Source organism: Pleurodeles waltl, chromosome 2_2, assembly GCF_031143425.1.
Source record: "Pleurodeles waltl isolate 20211129_DDA chromosome 2_2, aPleWal1.hap1.20221129, whole genome shotgun sequence".
Lineage (NCBI taxonomy): Eukaryota > Metazoa > Chordata > Amphibia > Caudata > Salamandridae > Pleurodeles > Pleurodeles waltl.
The window spans coordinates 849577474-849603514 of record NC_090439.1 but is presented as its reverse complement, the minus strand read 5'-3'; the positions used below and the strand labels follow the sequence as shown (position 1 = coordinate 849603514).

The 26041-nt window shown below is 41.8% G+C and overlaps 1 protein-coding gene across 1 annotated transcript in view; it reads left to right on the top strand.

The window, feature by feature from the left end:
• Positions 1-19874, top strand: part of GEM (GTP binding protein overexpressed in skeletal muscle) — a 28442-nt gene extending 8568 nt beyond the window's left edge. Inside the window, exons 2-5 of the mRNA XM_069220477.1 lie at positions 1040-1365; positions 10642-10718; positions 14674-14878; positions 18578-19874. Of these exons, the coding sequence (XP_069076578.1) occupies positions 1047-1365; positions 10642-10718; positions 14674-14878; positions 18578-18855 (879 nt within the window). The 5' untranslated portion in view covers positions 1040-1046 and the 3' untranslated portion in view covers positions 18856-19874. The remainder of the gene's footprint in view (positions 1-1039; positions 1366-10641; positions 10719-14673; positions 14879-18577) is intronic.
• The last annotated feature ends 6167 nt before the right edge of the window (positions 19875-26041 follow it).

The window sequence follows — 26041 nt, the reverse complement described above, 5'->3', positions numbered from 1 at the left end:
CACCTCATTTCTACTTCCTTGATCTTCCTTTCCCCTGCTCTCTCTCTCTCTCTTCCTCCATATTTTCCTTTCCTCTGACTCACCTTCCCTTCCCCCTGCATTCTCCTCTCCATCTGTCCTTCTTTCTCCTTCCCTCTTCGTATTTTTCATTAAGTACCTCCTCTCTCTTCTTCTTCGTAGCACCACTCTTGGCTATCTCAAGGCTCATTTCCCGCCTTACTTCTGCTTCTTCCTTTTTCCATTCCACCGGGTGCTTCCTTCCTCCCTCTCCTTACTCTTAGAGTCCTGCAGCACCACTGTTTCTGAGCGCTGTACTAGGACGAGACCATGTACACTCCAAGGGTAAGGAGGCAGGAGACAGGCACGCTTGAGCACAGGGCAGCAAGAGTAAAGCTGGAGGTTGCATATGGAATGATAGGAATGAATAAGTAGTAAATTGCTGGACTAGACTGACTAGGCAGTCATCACCAGCTACACTGTTTTGTGGTGGGGGGGGGGGGGTGTTAAGATATACGCATATGGCAGTTCTGTGGTGCAAACCTACCAAAAGGCAGAAGAACACTTCATGTTATTTCATTTCCTTTGATGTCAATTTAGGCTAGTTGGAAAGTCTTAAGACTGCAAATTCCTCCACCTTTAGGTCATAGAATGCTGATGGAGTATTTGCGAGTTCGGAAATACAGTCATTTTGGAGCAAGGCAGTCAATGTTGTTCAATACCAGGTACATTACAGTGGTGCTAGATTTGCAAATGGTGCCCACATGGAAACATTCTATTTTCTCAGCCCCTAACTCACATATAACTGTTGAAAATCCAGTGAATCAGTAGTATGTGCCATGCACCTGTATGAATGCAAACATCCTAGTTCTGCGAATCAAGATATCAAATTTGCAGACAGAGATGCAGCTTTTAGCCACCACGTTTCTCTTACCTACGGAAACAGGTTTACGAATGAGCCCGGTTTTGAACTGAAAACATTAAAAAGTTGATTTTTTGTAGCACTGTGATGTAAATACCAATTCACTACTTTTTGTCGCAGGGCAAACATGACTCTGAACGTGAGGATGCGTCGCAGTAACACCTCTCTGACGCCACAACAGCAGCGCTGGAGCATCCCAGCGGACGCCAGGCACCTCCTGGTCCAGAAGCACCCACACTTGACCCGGAAGTACACCATCAACCCCGAAGACTACTACAGGGACAGCTGGTCCTCCGACTCCTCTGACTCTGTCACCTCCTCTGAGTCGGGGAACACCTATTACCGGGTAGTGCTCATCGGGGAGCACGGAGTCGGCAAGTCTGCCCTCGCCAAAATCTTCGCAGGCGTCCACGATAACCCGGACGGGGAGTGTGAAACTCTGGGAGGTAAGACGCCAGGGCCTTCATAACGTGAAGATTACCGCGGGTGATAAATCTAATGCGCCTCTGGGGTATCCAGTGGTATGATGATTGCCGCCAGCGGTACTGAGTTCATGCATTAGGAAATGCCGCTTCGGTAAATTACCACTGGGCCAGTCATTAAAAAAATACAGTCACTGCACTATATACTTTCATGCCTTTATCGGCTAGACATTTTTAACTGAGATACAAGTTGACTGTATATTCCTTAAAATACCACGAATGAAAAATACATTTCAATTTCATGAGTAGTTATATGATTCTTGTCGGTGTAATTGTATGGCCTGTGTCAGACAAAATATTACCGCACATTGTGGAAGCTTGTTATGTATGGGTTTTATTCATTTTATGAACAGGCCAGGGCTGATCTTAATTTGAGTGGTAAAATCATCAGTTTTGGCTTAACATTTTTCGTGTAATGGAAAATGTCAATGATAATGAAATTAAAGTGAGTTGTAATTATTCCATCGAGGGGGTGTTCCATGGGTGGTACATTGGCATTCCAAAGGCAGCCATGCTAATTTTTAACACAAAATTCTTTCTACTAAGAAATGAAAACAAAGTTCTGCATAAAAATAACTGCGTTTTAACATTGACTTTATCAAGGAGAAATGCTTTTATTTCTCCAATATTTTCCTACTTTGCATATGTGCTGCACTGTACAGCACACATACAAAGTAGGAGACATATAAAAGTTAGTCTAAGCATAGTATTTTGGTACTGGCAAGGTATCTTTCCAGTACAAAACCTATGCTAGAAATGATGCAGACACACTTGTACTATGGTGTAAAGGTGTGTGCATAGCGCTAGGCAGCCTCACTGTGCACCTGCACTGGGGAGAGAGCAGGACAGTGGCATATCTCTGTAGATGTGTCACTTTCCTGCTCTCATCCTTATGCAATGCAGCACATCAACTCTGGTTGCTGGATTGCAAGACATTTTAGTAAATATACCCCTGAGTTTTGCTCTATGGCGTAATGGGGTAGGCAGCAGTGTCTAGCCTGAGATTTGCACTCCAGGTGCACCCTTAACATCAAATTGTAATGCAGTGGTGACCGCCCAAACGTAAGCAGCATAAGGTGTGTAATTTAATGTAAATTGCACATCTTATATCTAAGGCTATCAAATGTTATTCTGCATTTCCTTTATTTGTGTCTGGTTTCATATGAAGTTAGGATTTTGCTCAAAGCCATGTCATGATATTTTAGCATATCTGGCCTGTGTGAAAATGTATGTGTTCGCACTGTTTCTGCCCTGTTACTCCTCTTCTGCATAGATAATAAGAGGTGAGCCTGGGTTTGGAGTCCCGTAAAGCAATTTTGGAGGTGTGTTTGCATCACTTTTGACACAGAATGCTTTTGTGCTCATTGTGTTGACAGTGCCCATGCAAATATATTGTGAATCTGGGCTTTGGTTGTGGTGGAGTGCCACTGCAGGTGCCTGCAGAGGTCCAGCGGCGCCCCTAATGTACTTCCATCGGCCCCCCTAATGTACTTCCATCGGCCCCCCTAATGTACTTCCATCGGCCCTTACCACCAATTAGTAGATACATCTTTGCCTTGGAGAAGATGTATAGTTTGTAATTAGGACCATAATATGATTCTACTCACTGGTTAAGGTCATAAATTGTTTCAAATAAAAGTCTTCTGTGTTTAACTATTACATCTATTTGATGTGTCTCCTTAATTAAATTCACTTATCCATGGCACAAATTCCTAACTCTTTCACTATTCAGTAGCTGTTTTTTTTTTTTTTAACAATTAAAGGCTTTGCTTCCCCACACAGCATCACGTGCTTTCATCAAGAGTCTGTAGCATAATGGCAAGTCCAGTGTTTCATTACCTTCCGCACTACTATTAATTGATTAAGGGTTTTGTAGGGTACTAATATAATGCTTCATAGCCACTTCTTGGCACTTGTTCATGCAATGGTTGGGCAGCGTTAGCGGGACAGCTTCCACATAGATCAGTCTTGGAATTTGGCTTCGGACCAAAAACTACCTGATGGAAAGGCCAGGATATTTCTTACCTAAAAGGTATGATTGGTGGATTTAGTTCAAGGGTACACTGTTCGGAGGCAGATTAGCTGTTTAATCAGCAAGGCCTGGTTCCTACAAAAGGGAGTGGGGGTGTGCTCATATTATGAAATCCTAGCAGGCAAAGCGTTGTTCTTACAGGGGAGTTTTTTCTTGTATTTTTGCTAGTTTGGACTTATCCTGGTCCAGGTTGCTCTAGAGTGAAGGGCCTTGTACCGCCAGTGTTCTCTCTCTCGCTCTGTGTTTCTTGCACTTAATTTTAGATTTGCCGATAGCAGGGATGGGCCTGGACGGCAGGTCATTGGTAGCAACATAAGTAGCTCAAAATCTGCACCAGATGAGCCTGTACATGGTGCCCAGGCGCTTGAGTTGTGTTCTTGAATTCACTGGGAGCCCGAGGAGGGATAGAAAGGTGTTGTGTTATACTCAAGTATGTTTAGGTTAAGACACATTCTAGCAGTCCTGTTTTGTGCCCGTTATAGTGTTTGCATTTGTTTTGGTTTGGTAATGCTATGTACTGTATGCTTCATCAATCTAAGCTTGATAATCAGTTATTCCTGTTTTCATTTTGTTTGTTCAAAAGAAGCTTTTCTTCATGGGGAGAATATTTTTGGCCAGGGAAGCCTGAGACCTGAGTCAGGTTTCCAGGTAAGTACTCCTAGGTGCACAGCTCAAAGGCCTGGGCTGAGGAATGAATATTCAGTTTGAAAGCGATGATAGTATGAGCCTCCTTTATGAGGAGAAGAGACAGATATGTTTACCATGCCTAGTATCCTTAGACTATGAATTGGGATTACAGCCAGCCCTTTTTTCACAAGGGCTTTATACAGAGATATCAGTTTTTCGAGGGAGTGTATGTATCAAAGACGGAACACAAATGTTTAATGTACCTGTCAGAGATGGGCTTAGGTCTAATTCTATGTATACAGTTTTCGAAAGCTCACAATTAGAGCTCTGAACTTAAACCTTTGTCACTTGAGGCCTCCCCTTTCCATGACACACTGTTATTCTACAAGAGCTAGTTGGCCCTCTCTTCTGAATTATAATCAAGTGCTATGAAGTTCTTTGAGGCACTAAAGGGCACATGTACAAACGTTTGTGTTGTATCACAGATGCTGATTTTGTACAGCCTCTGCGAGGGGACAGACCCTTGTGTGCTGCTCTGGATGTATAATCAGCTGTTATCCAAAAGTGTAATTTGCTAGTGTTTTAAGAAAACCTACATTATTAGTATTCCTGGAGCCGAATTTTCCCAACAATCGTAGCAAATTCGATGTGAAAGCAGAGATGTGTGCTTTCAAGGGACAACAGACCTGACGTCCAGGAACCCCCCTGACTGGTATGCATGCACTGGAGTGTAATCGTGGGATTCCCCAGGCCCCCTGGATAATCTCTGGCATTACTTTATTTGTGGTATTGCTTACTTTCACATGTAATTTCTACCACACTACCGTCACTGTAACTGCAAAAGTATTTAGTCTAGTCTAAATTTAATCCATCACATTTTGAATTCTATTTTGTCGTCCACAAGATTACACACATCGTTTGTTCTAGTTACAATACTCCATGTGCAGCATGCTCCAGCTGCAATATAGATGTCTATGCAAAGTGCAAGTTTACATAGGAATTTATGCAAGAGTATGACCACATGGCCTGTCCAGGCTCCCCAGCTGCCTGCCTGGTACAGCAACATGGACTCTAGTTCAAGAGTCTCCACTGGTAGGTCCAGGTGGTAGATTTTCTCACTGACTATGTAAATGTATTCTGTTTAGTTTCAATGTATGTGAATTTACGATATGTAGATATCCTGAAAATCAGGTCAACATCTGCACCCAACCCCGTACCTACATTGAATAAAACCCACTCTTTTTACTCCCCAATTCTATCCTTGCTCTTGGTAAGACTTCTGATCTCTGTCCAGCACCTTCTTGGCAGCTCTTCTGGATGGAGAATTCTATCAAGTGGAGGCTATTTGTTTCTGCTGGATTACTTTTAACCCATATATCCTTTTGAAAATTTGATCTCTAGAATGGGGCATAATGCAGTTAAACAGAGCTCTATTTAATATCAGTCGGAACACACGTTGACTTTTCTTAAACTGATCCTTACTTATTCTCCCAGTTTGGGGTATCATTTCAGCTGCAGATCTTAATTTTATCTAGAATGAGGGATCTGTTCCCTTCAGTACATCAGCAGAGTTGCTGATACATGCATTAAAAAACATAGAACCTTGTGCTGATCATTGAGAGATCTCACTGGTCTACAAGAATTTGTAGCCTATCGCCTGGCTAGGGTGCAACCCATCCATAATGTGGACCCAGACTAAAGCCATTTATGTTGATTATGACAACAACATCTCTTCAACCTTCAAAAAGTACAACCTTTATTACTTGTTCCTGGTTTCGGCCACCTAGTTAAGGAATTCTATTAGATTTGTTCTTCGTGACCGTCCCTTAGTGAAACATAGTACAGTGAATGCTACAGTCCTGCAGCATCAAGTATACTTTCAATCTGTTTTAAGCACATGAATTAATTTTTGCATGAGTTAAGGCCTACATAAAAACTATTAACAATCTCTGTTTTTGATCAACGTTTTAGTGGTGCTGTCAATGGGTCCATAAACTCCCAATGTATCCTCAGGGCTCCAAAAATCTACTCCACTCCCTATGGCCAGTTTTAATTTTAAGAGGTCAAGCTATTTTTAGATTCCGCTAGACCCTTCTGGGGAATGGACAAAGAAAAGGTGTTCTGTTCAGTTAGAAACTGAATTAGCAATTAAGATGCCTTTAATTCTTATCACATTTGCTCTGTGTTCAGAGACAGGGGTCAAAAGTCACTTTGTCTTCTTGCAATGCAAATACTTTTCCTTGAGATTGCAGAGTTCCAGGATTTTGGAAGGTGAGCTCTCTGACCTATGTGAAATGAAAGGCTTTCCATATCGTTTTTCCTAACACATATCATTTGTATAACTAAGTCAACTTTACAAACATTTCAAAATATATTTCAGTAGCTGTGAAAGACCATTCTTTCTACTGCTGTGTGATGAAAACAATATTTTAAAAGAATGGGAAAAAAAAGTCAGAACACTTTACTTGGTGATGTGCAAATGATAAATGTTTTCTGAAACCCAATTTTCACAGATTATTGTTAATACACTATATACTTTTATCAGTAAAGCTGCAAGTTAGTGTGAAGGTTTTTTGACATTTCTTGGAAATTTACTGTCTGTAAATGACAGTGCGCTACCACCTCATGCTTTAGTAGTATATTTATTAAAAGTGAGTGTTTAAACATAAACTGAGAATCACTCCTGGCCTGACAGCAAAGCTATTAGTAAACTAAGAGGCAAGTCATGCATGGACCATGTGTACCCTATATGTTGGCTAGATTTATTATACATGGATCAAAGGTTTTGTGTATTTAATCAAACAAAAGAGGATTTGTTTGACATCAGAAATACTGAACTCACATATTTGAAGGTGCACTCATATGTCAGAATAAAGACAAATGTGACTGTAAAATACAATATTTGCTTAGGATCACACAATTTGAGACCGTTTCTGGGTCAAGTACATTACACTTAGGTCGAGTAGATTATTCAAGCTACTCGACCTGCGGGTCTAGAAACATTTTTATGATTTTTCGATAACTGATCCTGATAACATATCGAATTAATCATCATTCTGTTGTCTACCAGTAGTTTGCTATTTCCAGTGTTGGCACATATTGCTGTATTTCTTACACTTTTGTCATGCACCTTTTGATATGAAATCTATTGCTTCACCTGTGGACATATAGCAAAAGTACATGTTCACAAGTTCATTTTTTTCCAGTCCTTCTTGCGTTTCCCATTCTCCCCTGTGCCTTACCATTTCAAAGAGAGGTCCAACCATGTTTACCCAGCGTGTGCTCAGCTAGTTATTTCCACCTTGCTACAACCTCTTATATAAGCATAGGTGTTTGCAAAGAGAAAATCTAGCTAGCCAGCAACAGAGCAGTTAGCAAAAGTCAATCTCTTGAGTAGTGAATCAGAATCTTTTATATTGAAGCAGAATTTTTCTGGATGGTGAATCCTATCAAGTGGAGATGTTGTGGTCTTCATCTCCTTTTTGGAAGTGGCTTTTCTTCTTATTTTTGAAAACTTTTTTGCATCCAGTCTAGTGATATCTTGGCTTTTGTAAGGTATTAGCTATCTGCCTGTACAAGGTATAGAGTAATGCAGATTCTATTAGCCTTGTACTTGATGTAACTTATCTTGAAGATGATGCGGAAAGCAAGAGCACGGCATTGATGACATCTAGATGTGAGAGGACTAAGAATTGGATTACTGTTCAGAAGTCAGTTTCTGGAAGGTAAAGATTCACTTTCTTCAGGTGCTAGAGATGTTCCCTTGTTAGATAGGTTTGTTGCAAGTGTCTTCTTTGAAAGTGAGGTCAGTATCAAGATTGAAACCAAATGATTTTGCTTTCTGTGTGCCCTGGGTAAGAAACCTGCACATGCTCATTTTGGTGAGGCAGAGTTCAATTCCTGATTGATTGTTACAATTGGTAAACTGGAGGAATTCTGTCTTGGTTGTGTTGAGTTTTATGTTAGTGGTGGACATGAAATTATGAATTAAATCGAGGCAGGGTTTTTTGGGTAGAGCTCTATGTCATCCGTATATTAATGGACCATCATGCTGTTGTTTTCAAGTAGAATCACAAAGGGTGTGATGTGGAGGATGGAGATAATGGAGGGCAGGATAGGACACAGGGCACTTCACAAGAGATGGGTGGTGTTTTGGCATCTGGACAAATTGTTAGCTATTGGTGATGTAGAAAATATTGCTGGGTCATGTTGGAGAAGCCCAGGTGTGTTTGCAGCACGTGGATTAGTATTCGGTAGTTGGCTGTGTCAAAGAGTGTAGAAGGGTCAAGACACAGGGGTCATTGTTGTTGGCAATCAGGAGGGTGTTGTCGACAGGTTAAATAGTAGTAGCTACCTGCTGCCCAGAGGTCTGAAGGTGGATTAGTAGACTTGTCAGAGGATATTATTGCTCATCTGATCTTGTAATTGAAAGGAGACTGCTTTCTCAATTATTTTAATAAATCCAGACAGGTGGGTGATGGAGCAATAGTTGCCATGATCTTCTGGGACCATGGAAAGCTTTTTCAGAAGGAAATATTTTTTACATATTTTGGGCGTGTCTGGGAAGACTCCTTGACTGAGGGAGGTGTTGATGATATTAAGAAGAGGCGTGAGGGCATCACCATGGATTTAGGTATGGATGATGGTAGAATGTTGCCTTTTTAGGTAAGTATGTTAGTTCAGTGCACAAGAGGAGGTCAAAGGAAGTCCAATTTGGGATGTAGCAGTGGGGTTTAAAGGGAGCATGAGTCCCTCTTTGTTATTGTTGATGTAGGTTCTGATTGTTCTGTATTTTTCCTGTGGAGAGTAGATTGATGTCTTCAGCTGTGTAAATTGAGCATTGAATAGGCGAGTCTTGGAAGGGGTTGACACAATGCTTAACTACCCTAAAGGGTTCACTGTAGCTCCTGGGCATCAAAGTGCTCTGCCTTCGTAGGTTCTGAACGCATTGAGATCCCTGCCAGGCAGGTAAGGATCTCTCAATGTGGTTGCGATTCTCCGCTAGAGGAGCAGAAACCAGAGCCTCTGCTGACCTATGGGCTGGCGGAGAACCTGTAAGGTCTAAAGAACCCCCTAAATGAGTTAAAGTTTGCCGCTGGCATCTGATGTTGACAGCAGATCATGAGGATAATAATTTTGGAATAAGAAACACCTCAATTTACAGCGTCTAAAAATATCAGAAGTGCTGTATGAAACACTATGTTATTACTCTGCGGAACAGGATCTCCATTGTTGATGTTAAATAAATACTATTGGTAATGTAGGAACAGCCAAAACAAACACGATATAAAGGGGCCAGTAACCTTCATGGAGAATGGGTGGGAGGGCACTCTCCCTAAACTTGCCCAGAAGTTGTTGCACTATGCTGCTTTTCCTATTCTGATGAATCACTTAAAACAAGGCGGTGGTGTTGTTGCACTTGTAGGTGCTATACACACTGTGCCAATAGTATTAAAAATGAATAAGGAGCTCCAAGCCCTGTCCTCACTTGATTAAAAGCAAGCTGACGCCTTCCTATTGAAACCAGGAGCCCATCAAATCGCAAATTGTACTCATGGAGATTTTCCACAAAGTGTAAAATCTGCTTGAGTAAATCATGCGAAGTTGTGAATTTGCACAAATAACTTTTTGAAAAAATCTAGAGAGGGAAAGGATTTTTCACTACAGAGAAACCCCTTGCCCCGCTCTTCCATTTACTGTCTGATAATGAGCATGGGGGTACTTCTGTCTGTCACTGTAGTACATTGACATACGTTTCCAGGCTGGCAATGTACCTGGCAGAGGTATCTGGTCACCCACAGACATGCCACCTACTTCTTCTGTACAGTTCCCACTCTGAATCTCCAGTGTCCTGTCCTAAACCTAAATCTCTGACTGTCAGATTTCGGAAATATATAATTTTGCGATTCAGGGTGTGGAGAGTATGATCACAAAGTGCTTTTTGCACACTGAAGCATGAGAAAAAATCAGATGACCAAAAAAAGTCTGTGCGTTGTGCTCCCACAGAGGATGCATGGTGTTAAGATCAGTAGGGTGAGAGGTCTGTGGAGGCCTGGACCCTGCTGAACGCGTCCCAGTACCATGTTAAAATTCCCTCTGCGAGGTGCCCTCGCGGAACTTTAGAAAGTTGAAGAATGATATATCCTGACGTCTATGCAACTATTTAAATCTTGGCAGAGTTACCAACCTTCCCCAACAAAGCCAAATGTTGCAGCTGATATCCAGCCAAAATATTTTAAGCAAAAGTAATGTGAATCACAAAACATCACTGGTGGAAGGAAAAAAATTATTTTCCATGATCGTGGCTAGCTGGAGTCTGTTTGTCTGCTGCTTTATTCGGTTCTGGAGGGTTCTCACTTTCTCTAGTCACTTTCCGTGTTGTGTCTTTTATGGAATCCATTGAAGTGAGTCAGAATCTGAACAACACCCAGGTATATCCCCATGAATGCAGGGCGGGGTTGGGATTAGTAAAACCGGGCTGCTTTGCTTGAAATGGATATTGATGTGCTTGGATCTCTGTTTGCATGTGTTTTGTGTTATTGAATTACCATAGTATTTATTTAACTCTATTTCCTTCCCAGAGAACACCTATGAAAGAACCTTGACAGTAGACGGAGAAAGTGCCACCATTATTCTGATCGACATGTGGGAAAATAAGGTATCCCTTTGCATTTTGTGTAGTGTATACGTGTGTGTTGCAAGCGATATTGCTCGAGCAAGGTACACTACCTGAATATCATGTGCGAAACACCAGTGTACAAAAATATCGTAGCCTAAATATAGAAGACCAAAATATTGACACGGTGTGTACGTTTTATAATACTCAGGTCCACTTATATGTACGTTGACTACATGTATAGCTTTAGGGTATGTAGATGTGGAATTAAGAATAGTAAATCCATACTTATGCATATAGTTTTACGTTTTCAATATTTTGGTCCACGATATTTAGGCTAAAATGTCTTGGCAGGTCCGTATTTCTTGTGCTATACTCTGACTCGCAACTATCGAGCAATGGCAACCGATTGAGTTAGTCTTGTTATTTTGTTCTACACTGACCACAGGTCGTTGGGTGGCCATGTTCAAGACACCAATAAACAAACAAGATTGTCAGCTGGTGTGGAACTGGTGTTCCATCACCCAGCTACCACCACTAGGACACTGGGTAGATCTTGTTCCCCCTGAGGCTAATCGGGGAAATACAGCCCCATTACCCCCCTGCACCCTCATCCAGACATCTGTTCAGCTTTTCACCACCGCCCCCATTCTTGGCTATCCTGCCGGCTGCTGATAAACTGCTCCGTCATCTAGGTTTTCTTAGGGGCCACCATACGTCTCTAACATGTAGGTTCATGAAGGTGTCAGACTTTTTACCCCTATTGAGGAAATACAACCCTATTTTGGCGTTCTCATCAATTACTTACCATAACTCCTTATTCCTGGAGTTTCTAGTATCCTGAATCTTTCAATGACCTTTAGACTTACAAGAAGGGCGCAGATCTCTGATTCAAGCTCCTTTCTGCACTGGTGTCCAGTGTCTGCAACAATACAGCCTGCTGCAATGCCTGTCTACCACATGGAAATCGAAATCTCCATTATGGACCAATTAGACCTTCCTCATAAGGGCAGCCCATTCACGTGCCTCTTCTGGGCTGCCAGCCGCATTCTTTTTTCACGATTCCTACTGAAGCTTTTATAATTTTCTTTAGAAATCTGCAATCTTAAACTACAATCCACACTTTAAACCCGACTTTAAGCCTATCCGTTCGATAAATAGCAGTCACTTTTGCTCTGTGCAGCGTTTACCAATACCAACAAGCGAGTCTCTCAGCAGTGTGTAAGATAGGTATGATCTCAGGGAAACTGATTGGCTCACTGACTGACTAACAAGCACACTGACTTAGTGACTGACTGATTGGATGATTCACCCACTCACACGTCATTGTCACTGTAAACGCTGAAATGAGGAGCAAAAAAATGTTGCTTCCAAAACACCAAGAACGAATCACAGAACACAGTTATTTTACATGTAACCTTCTACCTAAAACAACACTGGGAAAATACACTCATTCATAAAAATATGTTATACTCGCCAAAACTGAAGCAAGTCTGTTTACAAGAGGGGGGCGGGGGCTACCTCCCGTTATCTGTTAACCACAGGCGGACAAGGGCCCTCGGTTTTGCCTGGGGCCCACTGACTCCTTCTTCCAGTCACAAACCACTCATGAGTTTCTTTCTCCTGACATTATATTACTGCTTTCTAGCAAAGGTGGTGTTGCAGAACCATCATACCGCTCTGCACGGGAGCCTCGTTTGTCAGTATCGACCATGGAGTATAATAGCCTGAAGCTGAGACGCGCCCTGTCACAGGCACAATTTGCACAACAGGAAGATTGAACGCTGTCCTTTTGATTGGCCATTGCCTGGAGACCATAATATATATATTAGCATCATTGATGTACAAATTGAAACGGATCAAAGAAAAACTGTGTTTCTCCTCAGCCTTCTTTTTTCTTCACTGTTATCAAACATTTTCATCATCATCGTGACAATATATATTGCGCCTACTACCCATGTAGTGTGATACTGGTCTTTTCGTGGTCAGGCACTAAATTTCATCTAATTTTATGTACATACGAGAAGGGAGCGTATTTTTGGGGATCATTTTCATAATTCATAAAATCTGATTCCCGTGGAATATGAATTCATTGCACTAAATTCAGCATGTCTTGGTATTTGTCAGGTATTTTCTCCAGATATATATCGGCATGTTTTACATGCCAGTTTGTACCTGGGATACTTTTCGGAGGTGTCCCATACTCATAATTCCAAACCACGTAGTAACAGGGGATTGCACAGGGCTCTGAATTATTCGAAATTAGGAATGTGACAATTAGGAATCAATTCAATTTCAATGTTGCTATCATATAAAGGATTCCGCTTATGAAAATAACCTTCTAAAAGCGGTTAAAATTGAGTCAGCCCCATTGTGTTGTCCCTGGCCGAACAGTGTTTCGGAATAGGAGATAAACATCATGCAGAATTTATTTAGAGGAAACCGAAATCCATATAAACACCCCGAAACCATTTGTTTGTTAGTTTGATTCTTTTATTGGTAATTGCAGAGTGAAGTATTGCGTGTTTGAAAATAAACAGGGCAATAAATATTGAAACCTAGATTGTAAGCAAGTGAAAATTGATTGGTGGTACCTGTGCATTTCGCTAGCAGTGTAACTCCGAAACCAGGGGCCATATTAAAGAAAGTGACCTGGGGCACAGCTGCCATGTGCGCCCCTTACTGCAGATGCGGGGTGCACTCATGCTCCATCTTCCAGGAGTGACTTGGCACCACGTTCACTCCACGGACTGGCAGCTGAGACTCCTTTCTGGTGTTGCCTCTTCCATTAATCGAAGGCCAGTTATTGGAACCTGCTTCAAAACGCGGACAGAGTTGCTGCTGCAGGCCCCGTCTCCATACACAATCACACGGCTAATACTCCGCTTTTTACCTGCTCCAGAAATCCACTTCCGGGCTGAATCCGAAAGCGTCTCCGGCCAAGCTGTGTGGGCTGCAATGTATCCTGTTCATAATCATTTCCATCTGATAGGGAAACTAGTAGAGGACACTGTAATATTTATGCTCTGTCCTGATGGTGCTCAGGGGCGTCAAGTCACCAAAATGCCAGGGGTAGTGGAAGCGACATCACACGCCATTTCATCTTTACTTTTACTCACACATTCACTCGTACACACACTCTCTTTTACATGAGCACACTCTCACCCGCAAGCACGCACGCAACACACATTTAAATGTCTTTTTACTTACCTCAACCACCGAGGAGGGTCATATGCCAGCTAACAGTACTACATTTTTTTAATCACACTAACAGTGAATAATATTTTATTACATCTGCCCGCTAAGCTGGCTGTCTCTTTTTTTATAAAACGTTTCTCATTGTTTTACTTGAGGTGATGTATGTCAGTTTCCTTACTGATCCTCTGTTGTCAAAATAAAACTGCATGTCTTACGTTTATTGAATGATACAATGTATCAAACTATATAATAGTTCTTTCCTCGAGTTTCATCAAAACAGTTGATTGTTGATGTAAGAAGGCAACACCGGATTGGTTCAAATACCCCAGACACCATATGAGTCCTAATTAATTAAGACCAAAGACAGATTAAACTCTGCAGGAGTTACTGCCACTGAGTATACATGTGGCTTGTTGCAGTACACACTCAAGCTTGAACTCACAGGTTGGTCTGAGCTGTCTCGTTCATGCCAATCTTTATCATGAGTTACTGGTGTCTGTCCTTTTTGAGCCTTTTCTGCCCATGTAGGTTCTTCTTATAGCTTCCACTGATTCGTGGACAGGCTCCTCATGCTTGCAGTTAAATCGTGTTAGTCTACATAAACGAGGTCAGGTACCTTTCATGTGGTCACTTAAAGATCGTCTTTCCGAAAGCCAGCGTTCCCGTATTGTCAAGAGAATCGTTGATCCCACTAGGCACACTTGTTGTAACAGTTATACTTCGAAACAGTGATTTTACTCCTTAATCTGATAAAATAGTAACTCTTCTCTGGTAATATCTTCTGCACCTTTTTCATCAGGGCGATGACCAGTGGATCCAGGATCACTGCATGCAAGTCGGAGATGCATATTTGATCGTGTATTCCATCACTGATAAGGCAAGCTTTGAGAAAGCCTCTGAACTCAGAATACAGCTGCGCCGAGCCCGGCAGACAGAAGACATCCCCATCATACTGGTGGGCAACAAAAGCGACCTAGTTCGATGCCGAGAAGTATCAGTGTCAGGTGAGTACAACTGTATTTGTTTAAATTGCAAAGTCCTAATATAACACTGTTTCAGCTATAATCTTTTAATAACATTTGTTTTTGTAATTTGTAAATAATTAAGATTAAAATACCTGCTTTTTACAACACAGTCTTATCCTGAAATTGCTCTAACCATGACAGAGGAACAGATGGGTAACATATGGGTAATGCGCCTGAAATATGGGTAGCTGCCATGGACCAATTGAAAAGCAAGATCATCTTTTTTAACATGAGGACTGACCCCACCAGAACAGGGAGGAGATCATTTAGCAGAGTGTGGAGTATATCTGATCAACAGAGTAATCCGTTTACCTCATGAGTGTTCTCTGCCGCACATCTCCTGTCTGTCATGAAGGCACTCGTTTGCACTGTGTAAGTGTTTGTATGTGTACATTTGTGTGTGCAAAGGGTAGGGTTTATACCTCTTTAGTTAAGGATAAGGCATGAGTTCAATGATTTCCTTTTTTTTTTATTGCCAAAATCCTATTCAGCCCCAAAGGAAGTGTTAATTATTCTAGAAATGATTTTGATGAATTTCATGCAGATTTATCAGGGGACATGACAATTTGTTGTGACCTTCACAATCTTTTAGACTTAAAAATGACTGATAAGAATGTTCTCTAACTTATCACGTAGTGCTTAGCTTCTTTGGGTGCTTTTTAAAAGTTAGGTGAATTTTCATCCACCTATGTTTTAGAACACCAAAATGTAGATGCCCATTGAATTTGTACAAGAAAAAACTTTTCAATTGATTAAAGTCCTGCTATTTGTTATGAGAGGAAATCGATTGGCTCAAAAGCCTCAGAACAAATGCAGAGGGCTAATACCTCATTTCTTTTGTATTTATTTGGGGTCAACGCAAAATGGCTTGCATGAACAACCATTGTTTGACCATGCAGGCTGTCCGTTGACAACTGGAGACCCGGCCCTCTTTCAACTGTGCCAGATACTGAGCGGAGGCAGACCAACACTGCTGTCCTAGATCCCTGATATAATTCTCTCACAGTCCCCTGATAATACTCCCACAGTGAGACACATGCTCACACATGCACTCATCCGTGCTTATTTTCAGGCGTTTATGCTACCTCATCAGATGAGTGTTCATGTGAGAGAGTATGGATGAACATTTACTCTAATATATGCTCCCTCAATTGGCGAGTGAGTGTACGTGTGTCAGGGTATTTGTTGGAGGTATATATGTCAGTGTGTGCATGCATGCATTTGAACACGTTCATGTGTTTTGTATTTTGAATATTCATACACACACACACACACACACACACACACACACACACATAATTGCATTTATTAGAAAATAACCTAATGTTAAAATACACAACAGTAACAGGTGGGCAAAAGCTATGGGAGACATGCACAGAAACACTCTGGCTCTGTGAAATTTGTGCCCTGTGATTGAATGAAAACACATTCCTTATGCCTGAAAGAAGAATCTTTGAACACATTATGGTACTTAGCAGGCCATAATGGCCCTTTAGCGGGATGTTGATACTTATTGTGGAGATAACAGTGAATTACAATTACTGGGACTTTGATTATGTTTAATAACCAAATAATGTAAATGTAGTACAGAGGTGTGGAATTGAATAAAATATCTACTTATTCATGGGACAGGTTGCTTCATAAATCTTCTTCTCCTGTAAAATAATCTACTTGTCCTTTTGGTGTCCTGTAGCACAGTGACAATTTAAGGCAGCAATCTCATTAACGATAACATCTCAGATTATGCCAGGGCTAATACTATAGTAAGGCTTCAATAATAGCAGTTTTCTTATTTTGCCACCTTTGCCACCTACATTCTGGGGCTGAAGGTAGTGGTAAGCAAAGAAGTTCAAAGTTTGGCATGCCCTTTTGAGTCTGTGCATACCTACTAACTTGCATGTTTGGAAATTTACTCTTGACAAGGGCAGAAGTCAAGCTTCTTCCATAGTGGAGAAAAAAGTATTTGGAAGGAAAGTGAACTTGTACACGCTCAATAGATTTTCACATGAGTAAATCTACACATGCATATTTGCTTGTGCTAAAATACAGCCCACAAATATTTTCTGGTAGTATGATTTTCTGTCTAAGTCTGTAAATACCTGCTACTTCATGAAATATGTTAATCTGCACTAATTCAAAGACATATACAAAGGGTATACTTTTATCACTCTTTAAGAACCGGGCCCCTAATTAGGTCTGGCATTAAACAAGACCTTTTGTTTTTATTAAAATTCTGTCTCTCTCTATCCATCTATCGGCTGGTTTCACTGTGAGTGGTAGCAATCTGCTCATTCACAAGGAGCACATCTGCACACAAAATAATTTTGTTCAGTGCCAAGAACTACTGTGTTAATGTGTGCTTTTGATACCAAAAGTATTTTTGCTTTTTGCCAGTGTTTGTTACAGTGGTGAGGGCTCGGCAGCTCCCACAACAATATAAAGTTTTACAAAAGTCATGTATAAAAAACAAGACACACATTGACAAATCCAAAAAACTGACCACCACAGTCGGTCCTATTGACTTTGCCAACGCTCCTTTATTTTCAAGTTTCCCATAATCTTGTCGAAACTGGGTACACTGATTTTCCATTATGAATATGTTTTGGGAAATACTAGCATGCATCAATACATTTTTATTAAATGATGCTTCAAAGAAATGGTACCTACTATTTCACAGTAGTTCAGCAAAACATTTTGTTCCTGGTTGCATTTTTCTGTGAACATTTTATTTTGAAAGCAAAGGATCATCAATCTTGCTTTCAAGCTTTGCAAATATTCACATTTAATCAAAGAACATTTTGGGGGTTGTATACATAGCCTCTTATTGTTACACTGTGCAAACGTGTATACACTTTTTTTTACTGGACCTACCGTCAATAGTGCAGTCTGACCTTAGAATATTTATTTACAGCACGGATCCTAATAAAAAAGGCTTTCCATTAATGAGCCATAAATACAAGTTTGAACAGCTTAAACATATGGTCACAAATATTATCTCAATTGCAAACAATTTGTTTTGGTGCTCTATAATGTGGTACTGTAAACTGGCAGCCTAAGGGTTTGTGCTGCAGGGGGTTGGGTCTACTTGCCCCAAGGACAAAGTAAACATGAGATCTTGTTGTCCATGTCCTCAAACAACATGTCCTGGGCATCAGCTGTAGGAATTCCACATCCCTGTTAATGGCATATTAATAATAACACTACTGCTACTCTATTTGGTATTATTACTACTAATAATAACAGTAATGGATATTTAATTTGTGTACCTATTTATTCATATCACACCTCTGCTGTTTGTATGTGCTGCCAAACACAGAGTCCTCTATTTTCTAATTTCATTGTAATTACTTTCCCAACCTTGCTGGGATGGAAAACCTGGTTGGCCCTGTCAAAATGTGCAGAGCACATCGGATGTCAGTGACAAACACTTAACTCACTGAGCCTTCTTTCCTGTATTCTGGCCTCCAAAGTGATAAAATATCTGCAACGATTCCTTACAAATGCCAGGAAGTGCTTTTCTATCCATGAATGTCTAATGATTGTTTGTACCAGTTGGCTTTTATGTAATCAGAGCTTTGACATTTTTGTATAATTCCAAAGTTACTTTGTAATTTATCTAGCAGTATTTTTTTTAAAATAGCCTTGACTGACCCATGGTTGTTATTGTTTATTTTGTAGAAGGGAGAGCATGCGCAGTTGTGTTTGACTGTAAGTTCATTGAGACATCTGCTGCGGTCCAGCACAATGTGAAAGAACTGTTCGAAGGGATCGTTCGACAAGTCCGTTTAAGGAGGGATAGCAAAGAAAAGAACGAGGAGAGGATGGCTCACCAGAAAAGGAGAGAAAGCATTCCGAAGAAAGCAAGGAGGTTCTGGGGCAAGATAGCTGCCAAAAACAACAAAAATATGGCTTTCAAGCTCAAATCCAAGTCTTGTCATGACCTCTCCGTTCTGTAGATGCATCGGCTATCGCAAAACTCCCAAGAGATATTCTCAATTTGGGCATTTGAGACTGATACATGACTAAACATCAATCTATATTAGATTGGATTATCAACAGTGTCTACATTTTTTACATTTATGGTCGTGATTAGAGAGGACCAGAAGTATACTTTTTATGTTCGGACAGAGACAATCTGTTAAATGTAAATATTTATTTGTTGAGGGCCAAACTGTGTAATTTCCACACCAGGATGCCTAAAGCATACTTTTTAGTGAAGTTCAAGGACCTATTGTTTATTTCCTCAATTTCTTAGAACATTACCACTTGAATCGGATGAACTGTATCTCCTAAACATCTTCTAAACATTGAAGGCAAAATTGGGAAAAGTGAGGCAAGCGTGGAACAACTTCTTGTTGATGATTGTAAGCCACCAGCAGATCCAAGCTCAGAATGTTCAGTCCTTTTAGGACAAATAATTTTCTCAACTATTTTCGTTTTATCTATCCCTGGAGGAACATCATATTCACTGTATGCAGACTCTCCTCTTTGAAGTGATTATTGCATCTCTTGGTAGAATACCGACTTGCAATAGCTGTTTGGTTAACAGTTTTTAAGAACATATAAATCATGCATACTGTTTTTTCTAAGCCATTGTTTTTTTTCATTTGGTCACTTTGTTGTTTTTTCTCTATCTTTGCTCTTTAAGTTTTTAGTTTATTGTAAAGCTGTGAATCTGTCTGTTAATCAACCAATACCCGCCAAGTAGACTAAAACTTTAAGTGGGGAAACAATCCAACCAATTTGAAAATGTATTTTATATGTTTGGGAACCCATTGTTTAGGCTACAATGTGAGAATATGAAAAAGTCTCAAGCTGAGAAAGTTTCAACGTTGAAAACATGTTAAAAATTGAGATGCAAATTTTGAATTCACATCTATTTCAGAATACGCAGGTTTGTACTTTATTATCTTGTAAAAAACTATGAATACAACATTTGCTTTGTTTAAAGCACAATAAACTCTTTGATAACTAATTTTTCAACCTGTCCTACATCTGTTAAATAGATCCTATGTTCTTGGACTCGCCCACAGAATAATTGAAACCCCCTGAATGAAACTCCATTCCAGGCAATTATTCTATGATAGAGCTCAGTATTTAACTTGCTGTATTACAATTTGAACTTGTGTTTTGACATCGCTTCTGCAAGTTTTGGGCAGCTTTTCAGGGTCATCCCCAAACATGTTGCCTTTAACCTCCGTCTCTTTTTCTGACCAGGTTTTGCTGGCTTTAGGACTTTGGGTACGTTACCACTGCTGACCAGTGCTTAAGTGCATGTGCTCTTTCCCTAAAACATGGTAAAATTGGCTTATCCACAATTGGCATATTTAATTTACTTATGAGTCCCTAGTAAAGTATGCTACCTGTGCCCAGGGTCTGTAAAATAAATGGTACTAGTGGGCTTGCAGCACTGATTGGGCCACCCACTGCAGTATCCCTTCCAACATGGCTCAGGCAGAGCCTGTGTGTGCAGTTTTTAACTGCCAAGTGAACCTGGCAAGTGAACCCTCTTGCCAGGCCCAAACATTTCTTTTTAATACATATAGGTCAACCCTAAGGTAGGCCCCGGACAGCACCAAAGGCAGAGTGCAGCATATTAAAAAAAGATGGACATGTACTTTTAAGTCTTATATTCCAGAAAGTGAAAAACTTTTAAAATCATTTTTCGCTACTGCAAGGCCTACCTCCCCCATAGGTTAACATTGGGATTGCCTTATTATATTTAATAAGTGTAATTTCCATTTGGGAAGAGATGGGACCCCCAAGTTCGGTGTTTCTGCAATCACAATTTAAAATCAAGTTGTGGTTAAGTCTGATTTTTAAATTGTAATTCTGAAAATGCCACTTTTAGAAAGTTGGCATTTTCTCAGTTTAATTCATCTAGGGCCAGATGTAGCAAAGGGTTTTTCCCATTCTGTGTCAATGGGAAAATCTGTTCGTACATATGGCCCCTAGTGCCTTCTGCCTGTCTCTGAATGCACCTCTGGGTGGGTGACAGCTGGGATCTTGTGCATTCCCTCTGGACAGCCACACACAAAGGAAGCTTAGGTGTGACTGAATGGCCATCTGCATGCTGATGGGCGACCTTGGGCAGGATGGGAGGAAGGAGCTGACACACTTGAATGGACTGTGCCCTGAACTGATACAAAGGGCTGCATAACCTCCTGAAGTGTGTCTGGAGCCAGGGCAGCAAGGGCATGGACCCGGTGCGCTTCAAAAGCCTTTCTTTGAAGTCTCCCCCCTTCAAATTCAGCGCTGGTTATAAGAATTGGATGTCTGACCTTACCAAATGAGTACACTTCTGGACCTGAGGACATTCTGCCAGGAAGAAGGACTGCTGTGCTGATGAAAGGACTGCCACTCTGCTGGACTCCTGCTCTGCTGTGCCTGCCCTGTTGACTTCTGACCTCCCCAGAACCAAAGTGACTCCAAGGGCTTGCTGGCTTGCCTCCTGTTCTGAAGTCTCAGGGACATAAAAGACTTCACTTCATCCTGCGACAACATCTGGATTTTGCTTGCTGCAAGTCTTGCCCTGCCAAATGGTGCCAGTACAGTTCTGAACCCTCGGAACTAGGTATAAAGTGCTGCAGCTGTAAAATCCATGCATTGCAGTCATTGCGCTGGTCTGCACCAACGCATCGTCTTTGACTCCGACACATCAGCGCTTCAGAAGACATTGCATCACCGGCTGGGCAGCTCAACAATGGCGCATCATCTACATCTAAGTGGTTCACCAGCGACACATCCCTGATTGCTCAGTTGGAAACAAAACATTGTCAGGATCAACAAAGCTGCATCGACTTTGCTGCTCCTCACATCGCTCCTTGCATCCTCCTTCAATGCTGACGTAATTTCAAATCAAGGTACTGACTTCAGTGGGCCAAGGCCGGGCCTTGTATCCGACCCACGCTCCATTGCAGTCAGCCTGACTTTTCAGATTTGACCCAGTCTTGCGCGACCAGACAGCCCTGGTTGGTGCTTTATGTTTCTAAGCACTATATTTGAAGATATTCTTTAAAAAGTCATATCTCAACTTCTATTTATTGGATTGTTTGTCGTTTTGATCTTGTTTTACTCATAAAATTAAACTCTTCTTTTCTAACCAGGTGTAGTTTCTTCATTGTTTTATTGTTTGAAGTGTTGCACAAATACTTTAAACATCGCCTCCTAGGATAAGCCTGCCTGCTCTGTGCCAAGCTACCAGAGAGTGAGCCCAGGTTAATTTGTGATGTGCATCTGACTTACCCTGACTAGGATTCTGCACCCCTGACAACCAGAAACCCAATTTCTAAACACATACAAATTCCTCTTTACATGAAAAAGCCTTCCCAAAGAAGATCTGGGACAGGAGGCGAAGAAGCAACCCCAGCATCTACAGCTTAATTCCATGGCATAATAAGCAAAGAATCAATAACATGCTAGTGGCCTGGCGGGAGCTGGCCACTGGAGGGAGAAGGCAGAGCCTCAGTGTGGATGCACCAAAAGCTTCTTTGAACTTCCTTGGTGCCATGAAGGCAGGAATGGTGTGTACCTTGGAGGTTTTTTCCCACCATTCAGTTGTGGAACCTGCCTATTTCTGGAGACTGTAAAATAAGTAGATGCAAGACAATAGCAGGGTTAGACCCAGAAAGGACATATTAATTCACACAACTCAAAGGACAGGTCTCGGTGTGCATTGCAAGTATGAGAAAATGGAAACAGTCCTTCATAGTGTATCCAATATGCAAAGAAATCTACAGCAAAAATCCTTCAATATTCAGATTTTTTTTAAACCAAAAATTGTAACTCACATCCAAGCATTTTGGTCAATGTTTCACTGCTGGGCTCAGCACACTTCATTTCTGATTGTTCTTTGCAGGAGTACTGTCGGTGATTGGTGGCCCCGTTACTTCCTAGATTTATCTTGAGCAACACTGCGGCCCACACTTAACCATTACAATGAATCATACACAGTGAAATTTTGGCCACGTTTGGTAGATGATTTTTCTACATCATTTATCGCAGTGATTTGCATGACACACAGGGCCTGATTCTAACTTTGGAGGACGGTGTTAAACCGTCCCAAAAGTGGCGGATATACCACCTACCGTATTACGAGTCCATTATATCCTATGGAACTCGTAATACGGTAGGTGGTATATCCACCACTTTTGGGACGGTTTAACACCGTCCTCCAAAGTTAGAATCAGGCCCACAGTGTCTAGGGTGCATTCCCAATCCATACTTGTCTAGATGAAGACCAGGGTTCCTTAAATGATTACCACACTCAAGTCAAACATTAACATCTTGTTCAATTTAATCACTTGGATGTGTTTTTGCACCTCAGAGTAAAAATTCTGACGATGGTGTTCTTATCTTATCCAATCCAATGTACCCAAAAGACTAGCGTGTTCTCCACTATCCCAAAGTAATGGTACTCTAAGGACAATGATTTTTTTTTTTTAACCCAACCTAGTGTACCCTAAGACAATGATGTTCTCCTCTTACCCACCACAATGTACCCAAAGGTCTAAGGGCATGCGCCGCTTAATCAAACCATTGGTTCTCTATGGGCAAGGTTGTTTGTTTGCCTCTGTCCATAACATTCCTTGGTGGAGTTTATGTTCAATATCTCATGTTCTCAATGCATCTAACTATCAGTATCCAGCATCCAAGAGTAGTCTGGCCTCCTCCCTCAGATCACTTGAGGCCCCCATGGGGGGGGTCCGCCACCCATTTTGAAGATCTCTGCCCAGTGCTTCTTATTTCCTTTTTAGGTTTCGCCTGCACAATGCTTGCGCTGTGGCGAAATCTTTTATATTTGAAAAAAAAATCTTAAAGGGGCTTACAGTCTGCTCACAGGCTTAGAGCTCGCTCATAGCTTTCCCATTACTTACCATCGGTAGGCTTCTCCGGTCACTCTCCTTTTCTTGCTTCTCATTGGTCAGAAGGAATACTCATGTCATCAGGCTGCGCTTCCCCTCTTCTCCTTCAGTTTTGGCTGTTCTCTGGAGCCTGGACGAAGTTCTCTTTCTGGTTGGTGAAGAGTGGCTGGCAATTAGTGGCCTTCCACACTGGCTGTGAGCTTCTGAGGTACTTCTTTAAAAAAAAAAAAAAAAAAAAAAAAAATCTGCCCCAGGTTCTATTTAACTGCATGTGTTCCGTCTTCATGGTATTTGTTGCCCAAGTCCTCCCCAGCACCTCCTGCCCATAGCTGCTTGATCCCTCTGGCCTCCAATGGCTGTCCACAGGCCCCCCTTTTCCCCATGAGCCTGCTTGACCCATTGTATGCTTGTTTTCTTCTCCCGCACTTGCAGGCGGCCTACCACCCTCACCTCTGGTTGGTTGTCCCATTCTAGCCCCACCCACCTCCCGCCCGTTCGGCGACTTACTGGCACCCGGTCTCCCTCCTGTTTGCAGTGTTGTTTGCCCACTCCTTCCCACATTAATTGTTTTATGAGGATTGGAATAATCTGCAATGTTGGCTGCACCTGGGCGGCACGATCGTTCAAGGCGGGGAAGGGGGAACAAGTAAGCAGCATGGTTCCGGTTTTCTTGCACATAATTTGCTTCACTGAAATGCTTGGATGAATTTTAGTGTGCTAAATAGTGCACCCATTAGTACACCAGTAAAACCGAGTACAAGGACCTCTCCTTCAAGTTATTCTGGACTCCAACACCCCAATTGGCGGTCTGGCACAGTGGGAAGAACTTGGTTTTATGGGCAGAGCTCCTGACTCTGCAACTGAGGAACCGGGTTTGAATCTCAGCGTCAAATCAACATGCCTGTGATCCTAGCCACATCTTTTGCGAGGTCTTATGAGGTTGAAAGGGGTGCTGCAGGGCACTTGAATGGCGTATTTTTGGTTCGGCGAGGCATAGTGCTTTCATGCAACGGGTGAGAAGCTGCCCCCATCTTCATTTCACTATTACGGGGTTGAGATACAGGCTCCTCCTGAGCTGGGTAAGTGTGCCTGTTCTTCTAAGCTCTTAGGGGCAACTCCTTTTGCGGTGTGCGCTCGCTAAAGTTATTATAAAATTAATCAATAGAAAGTATGTGCTAGTCATTTTTACATTTCACGGCACAAGAAAGGTCGGAATTGGGTTTACAGTGGCAGATAATTGTTTAGCAAAAAGCCCCTGTGTTTGAGCACCATCTATGGTGCTATAAGTTATTTGATCCACCGGGTGGCACTGCTCCACTTTTTATTGTTATAATACCCAAGGGGACCATGTGTTGTCTGACTTATTTCATTCATTTTTTGCCAAGCAGTCATTTACCAAAGTTTGCCAGGGAGGGTTGCCGATATACTATGGGCCAGATTTAGAAGAAAGTGGTGCATCAGCACTGATGCGCCACTTTTCTTGTGTCACCCTTGCCCCATCTAACAACACGATGTGTACGCTGTATTTATAATATGGTGCACCATGGCGGTCGTTAGAACAATAGCGGCAGGATTTTTTATGTTATTGTGGCGCTTTGCTACAGTAGTGTCAAAATTTTGATGCTAGTGTAGCACAGTGCAAGGAGGCCCATCGATTTCAATGGGTGCTTAATTTTAACGCCTGCTTTGAGCAGGCGTTAAAAATGATGCCAAAATGGCGCAGTGAAATCATGTAGATTTCACTGCACCATTTTTGCAGGCCTCCTAACGCCGGAATGCCCCCTTGCATACATTATGCCTGGCGCAGGCATAATGTGGCACAAGGGGTCGCAAAGTGGTTCAATGGTTGCATTGCACCACTTTGTAAATATGTTGCATCAAAAATTGCCTTCTTGAGTCACAGTGGTGTAAAACAAAATGACGCTAAAGTGGTGCAAGGAGGCGCTTGTAAATCTGGCCCTATGTATTTTAATAAACAGGAAACTAGTAGCTCACAGACATGAGTGAAGCTACTAATTCAAGCGGGTGCACCCTCAGCTCGCAGGACGCCTTCCCAGATGCTGCTGTAGTGTTCTGGGAGATTGCTTGCAGTATGAGCTGCACTCTGTGCGCTGTCAGTGCAGCAATGCCAGGCCCTGCGAAGGGAGAAAGGGGCATCGCACGTGACGGCTGCTGGGAGCGAATGACAAGGCATTTGCCTGCCTCGTGGCACAAAGTGATCGACCAATCCGCAGCCATGTGGAACGGATGATGGCCAGTGGTTTCACTCTGTTGTGGG